The 6,000-nt window shown below is 37.7% G+C and overlaps 1 protein-coding gene across 4 annotated transcripts in view; it reads left to right on the forward strand.

Annotated features, from left to right (window-relative positions):
• Positions 1-6,000, forward strand: part of PRP4K (pre-mRNA processing factor kinase PRP4K) — a 28,759-nt gene extending 22,759 nt beyond the window's left edge. Inside the window, exons 14-18 of one of the 4 annotated variants that reach the window (XM_081206199.1) lie at positions 183-269; positions 1,377-3,367; positions 4,147-4,192; positions 5,113-5,411; positions 5,593-6,000. In XM_081206199.1, the coding sequence (XP_081062325.1) occupies positions 183-269; positions 1,377-1,580 (291 nt within the window). In that variant the 3' untranslated portion in view covers positions 1,581-3,367; positions 4,147-4,192; positions 5,113-5,411; positions 5,593-6,000. Of the gene's footprint in view, positions 1-182; positions 270-1,376; positions 3,368-4,146; positions 4,193-5,112 lie in introns of all 4 variants that reach the window. The other 3 variants (XM_081206197.1, XM_081206198.1, XM_081206196.1) reach the window with 3 other exon arrangements.

Raw genomic sequence — 6,000 nt, forward strand, 5'->3', positions numbered from 1 at the left:
CTACCTTTTTATCAGTTGAAGATTTCATATGCCCTAAACTTCTGAGATCTGCGTAAAATAAAGTGCACTTTATTTTTCAGTTTGCCTACATAGTTGAAATAAGCCTTTCTCTTTGAGATTATTGCTTTCCTGATTTATACTTGTGGACTTTTTAATACTTTCCATTTGCTATCTATTTTCAGATGATCCGAAAAGGAGTCTTCAAAGATCAACACTTCGATCAAAATCTCAACTTTATGTACATAGAGGTAGATAAAGTAACAGAAAGGGTAAGTCTGAACTACACTAAGTAAAATGTGATGTTCTGTTTGGAAATTTCTCATGCCTTTTTTAAAGGTTTAAATTAGAATTTGGTGAATATGGTTCTTATATAAATTTTGCAACTTTTTGTATGAAGGGCTTGTTTTAAAACTCATTGACATACACCAAGCTTGGGAGAGATCAGTAACCATATACAGCATATTCTTCAAACTGGCAGCAAACGTATTAGCATAGAGAATCCCACATGAACAAATACATGAAGATTTTATACAATAGCAGCTGAATTGGTTCAGTGGAATACCCAAACTATTCACTAATTGCAGATTTGCAGTGAAGGTTGAAATACTTTCATCCTTCTTTAGTTTTGAGAAAACAGTCCACGCAGTACAGAATACACAGAAAGCTCCTATTTGGAGGGTACATTCTCTTTATTTCCCCAAGGTGAACCCCAATTTTCTAGTCTAAAAGATCTACCTTGTTAAGGTAAGATAGGGGACAACTGTCATGATTGCAGTGTACATTAATGTTAAATTGTGAACTGTTGAGTCTGTGCACTGAGTAGCTCTGCTTTCAGCCTCAGTTCTGCAGCGTTGATTTGGCACGAGAGGGGCTTAAGTTAGTGGTGGTTGAGGAAGGTGGGGAGTAGGGAAAGAGAAGCTCAAGTAAGTGCAGCAAATGATGGATGCTCACCCATTTACAGTGCTGTTCACAGGCATAGCTAAGAGGTGTGGCTCTCCTCACCTTGGCTGTGATCACACGGAATAGTGATTGGGTGCTGTGAAGGACTTCAGAGAAGAGATTTTCACAGCACAGCAATAATCAGCTTTTAGCTGGTTGGGAGGGCGGCTAAACTAGGGCACATGCAAAGATGTTTACTTAGAATCCGATTAAAGTTACTAGTCTTTTCTCCATTTCCATGAAAATGCTAGCACTTTTCACCTAGCATGATCCAGCCTTCTGCAGTCCATGAAATAAGAAACTCCATTTAGCTGTTGAATGTAATATGCCCCATTTAAAATAACAAAGTACCGCCATAAATTGGAATGTCCATATACTATTTCTATGGCTTTATTGCTGCCTCAGATATTAAGTGCTGGATGCCCTTATCTTTGTAGGAAAAAGTAACTGTCATGAGCACCATTAATCCAACAAAGGACCTGCTGGCAGATTTAATTGGGTGCCAACGCCTCCCTGAAGATCAGCGCAAAAAGGTTCACCAGCTGAAAGACTTGTTGGACCAGATCCTCATGTTAGACCCAGCTAAACGGATTAGTATCAACCAGGCTCTACAGCATGCCTTCATCCAGGAGAAAATTTAAATCCAGCGAAGATGTTCAAAGGGTTTGACTAGTTAATATACAAAGACTGATGCAATTTCACAGCAATTTATAAATGTACATATAGCATATAAATAATTACCCTGCAAAGTTGAGGAAGAATGATATATTTGAATTAACACCAAGGCGGATATTTCTTTTAGAAATGTTAGAGTAACTCTGTTTGTCTCTCACGTGAAGATTTTTTCACTGTAGAACTGTTTTATTGCCAAGACTGCACAGAAATACAATGCTAGCGTATATGGCTGCAGTTCCCAAACACGTATATATATAATATATATATATATATAAAAACACACACACATATGCTCCCTCTCTCTCACCCTAACTAAATGCAACAAAGCATCTCTTAAAATATCAGTAAGACTGGGTGGTTGATTTTGGTTTTTAGCAGATTTGGCTTCATTTTGGTCTCTGAAAAATGGCCAGCATAAATGCTGTTTATATTGCATTTTCCTAGGTGTGTGCGTGCAGGCCACAGCAGCATGCCCTTGGTGTAGTCAGTGCCGAAGGGGGTCTATTCCTTCTGGAGCCTGCCCGCAGGGATGGTCTCCTCTTTTAAAGCAGGTTGCGTACAACTTTCAGTACACTGAAGGTAAGCTAAACCATCAACATCACTGACGTTTAAGATGTTAATTGTACTGGAGCAACTGGCAAATGAGGGTCAATAGCTTTGTAGCGGAATTCCCTGCATGTTTTTATATAAATGATCTTGTTTTTTTGTTTTCTGGCATTACAACTGTGGCATAATTCCAACTTCTGTTTGATCATCACATTCAGAGAAAAAAAAATTGGGGAGTGTGCACTTGATGGAGAGAGCGCCTTCAGTGTACTGTTTATTACTTTCACTTTTAAAAAATCAACTTGCTATATATATAGACTTTATACATTTTGTTAAATGCAGTTAGTTCACTATGGCACAGAGCCAATACTTAGAGAAGTTTTCATTTCCTAACGACAAATGCGGAGCTCCAATTCCAAAAGTCCTTATTTCATGGCCAGATAGAGAACACCATAATAAAGATTTTTTAGCTACTTGTATGTCATTTGAAAGTGTACTGCTTTATGCTAAAGGTGTTTTTCATTTGTTCATTGTTTTCATTATTTGTGATCATGTTGTCTTTCAATACAGGCATAAACCTTCCACTCTTGAACAAAGCAGCTGCTTTTTAAAAGCGGTAATTGCTTCTTTACCTTTTATTTCTTTTGTAAATGAAGCTTTCTTTAAGAAATGTGACTTTAAAGTGTTGTCTCTTGCATAAAACAGTTGACATTCACTTATTGTAAAGTGAAGATTGTTCTGCTGCATGTAAAGTGGACCATGCAGATTTCTGTATGTTTTCAGTATGCATCATTAGATAATAAAGTCTTTTGTGAACAAGGCATTGGTAGCCATTTTTAAAAGATTTTGTCTCCAGTGTTGCCGACTCAGGTAATCGCATCAGAGGAATCTTTCGTTTTTGATAGTCCGTTAATTAAAGCAGTTAATAAAAGATGTGGCCCATTGAAAGAGAGATTAGATTCTTAATTATCCACATTTCAGTTTAGATACTACCCCCTGCACCCTACAGATACTATCTACTTTCATTGTAAATTTATTCCTGTAGGTTGTTGGATTCGAATCAGGTTTTAACTAATGTTTGTGCTGTTTTTCTTACTTTTCCTTTTTGATGGTGCTGAGAGAGACAAGGAAAGCAAGTCACAGGCCACTCAACGCCTACTCCAGGGGGTCTGGTTTGCTGAGACACCAACTTCACCTTCCTAACAAGGTTATTTCTGACAGCATGTGTAGATAAACATTTAGCAACAACTTAAACAATAGCTCCTTGTTCAACATGAAGGTACCAAACTCAGTGGATTAACGTTTACCAATCCGATTCTTGCATTAAAAAACCGATCCACGTATTATCTTATTTGTATGTATTTCATGTATGTTGCACAGGTGTACAAAAACACCCCAAATCATGAAATTCTGTAAATAGGATTTTTGAAAATCCATTTAGGCAGATAATTGCATCCAGTTGTGCGCATTTAGTACAATCAGTCACGCTGCTTGCCTAAGGGGTGATCTATCCCCCCCTACCCATTTTAAAATAGCACACTGCAAAGGAGGCAAGTGATGTTAACCTGCCTGTCTTGACCCTCTACCCTTTTTCTTCTCCGGTTAAAGTTACTTTAAAAATAGCAAATCTGTTTCTCTGTCAGCTTACTTAAAATACTTCTTGTTTGTGCAGGAGACAGAATGCAGCTTTCACTCTCACTGAAATGAAGAAGTAGATTACTTGATAGTTATTTGCACGGAGCAGTGTGGCGCACACTGCTTTGGAGACACCGCCAGGCTATCTTGCACGCCAGGTGGCATTCTGACCCAGATTGTCGTAAAATTCTATTGCCTCCACCATTGTTCCTTGCCCCCCGTTTACAAGTAATGAAAAGAGTTGGTCATGTCAACTCCTGTAGCAGCTACCACCAACCTTATGGCAACAGGATTTGTAAACAGTTCCTAAGAAAAACAAAGTTGCTTGTTTACTTGTTCTTTGTGTTATAGGTGCCGCTCAAATGAAGATGATGGAAACCAGAAGACATGAACAAAGGTTTCTGTTCTATAAAAGATATGAAAAACATTCATTTAGTTATGTCTAGTTTTTTTTCTCCCTGTTCACAGCACTGAGATATATATAGACTTCATTTACACTTTTGCCATTCTGGCAGTTCTTAGCATAGTACCGTTGTGGTGTTTTTATGTAAAACGTGTCTGTTTCATCTTTTGGGTGATGTGATTTTGTTGTGATAAACTTGAGGTAGGCATGGTTAAATAAACATAATAATACTGTAGGCAAGAGTCAAGCACATTTGATGGTAAATTTTATTTATTACATTTTTATTCCACCCTTCCTGCCAAAGGAGCCCTAGTGATAAGCTCACGGACATACTATTTAAATTTTTGCAAGCAGGTATCAGCATACTGCAACATTCATTTATCCCAGGGCATGCATTATATATTCTTTGGCTGCAAAATATCAATCTTACTTTGGATGTCTCAAAGTGTTAAGAAGAGTCAGACCTTTTGCAGAGGATGGCTGTGTGGGTGTATACCTGAAGAGCCAGCAGAGATTCTGGAGGTGTAGACCAGTTTTTTTATAACTCAGTTCACATTGTAGTGGGAGATCATAGGACTTAGCTTTGCTTCTCTCAGCAATTCAATTTAGACTTTTAAGTGGAGTGGCTTTCTGACGGATACTAGACCAAACTTAAAAAACAAACAGACTGAAAAATGAGGATATACTTAAGCCACAGGTCAGTCAAGTAAGAATTAAATATACTGCTTTTTACAGTATATTTACTGTATCCGTTGCATCAGTTTGGAAATGTATTTTAAGAATATCTTCTAGTTCTATTTATCCTTGTGCTGCAGTGTAGGTTGCTATGACACACAAGGTTATTTTGAAATGACTTTGATATATCTGATACTGATTTCTGCCTTTGCTAATCATGTGTTTCCCTTCCTGTGTAGGGTAAGTGGCAGAAAATTTCTGAGAAAAATTTGCATGGAATGAAGTTTGCTCAGGAGGCAGATCAGACTATGAAAATACAGAAGGCTGATATCTTTGTGAGATTGACAAACAGTAATGAACTTGTGCATCAGAAAGTGAAGCAGTGGTTTAAGATAACACTTTTTACCATTCATTTTTGACGTTTGATGAATAACGAGCTTATTAAAGTTTTTGTGTGTTTGCTTATGCCGAGTTCTATGGAATATTAAATAACAATGCAATGACGCATTCCTAAGATGTGCTTCTAACCATGTAGTCAGTATGATCTACCTATTGTATTAGTCTGGTGGTTCAAAGAATGAACACCAGATGATTGATTTGCCCAAAACCGCACTACATTCACCATACAACTGGAGTGAGTTGTTAACACAAGCAAGGAGTAAGCTTTGTCACTAGCCACAACACTGAGTTAACAGGAAGACTCTGCAAGTTTATCTAAGACAGGTGGGGAACCTGTGGTCTTCCAGATTTGGACTCTCAACTCCCATAAGCGCCAACCAGCATGTTGAGTGGTCAGGATGATGGGAGTTATAGTGCCAGCAACATCTGAAGGGCCACAGGTTCCCCAAGCCCAATCTAAGAAAGCTCCATGATGCCTGGGCATTGTCAGATTTTTAGATGCATTCATTTTAGTTCAGATTGTGGATAAGCACACCTTGATCTCTGTGATAATGTGTTTTATCACAAACTAACATTGATGAACATGGTTAACCTAGAAGTTATTCTTTCACTTCTGCTTTTCTTTATTGTAACTGTCAATATTTTGCTGCCATTAAGTAATTCCTTCTTGTGAATGCATTTGACACATTAATTTGAAATTACTAATAAAATGAAAACTATATAAGCTA

Source organism: Podarcis bocagei (genome assembly GCF_964188305.1).
Source record: "Podarcis bocagei genome assembly, chromosome: 8".
Lineage (NCBI taxonomy): Eukaryota > Metazoa > Chordata > Lepidosauria > Squamata > Lacertidae > Podarcis > Podarcis bocagei.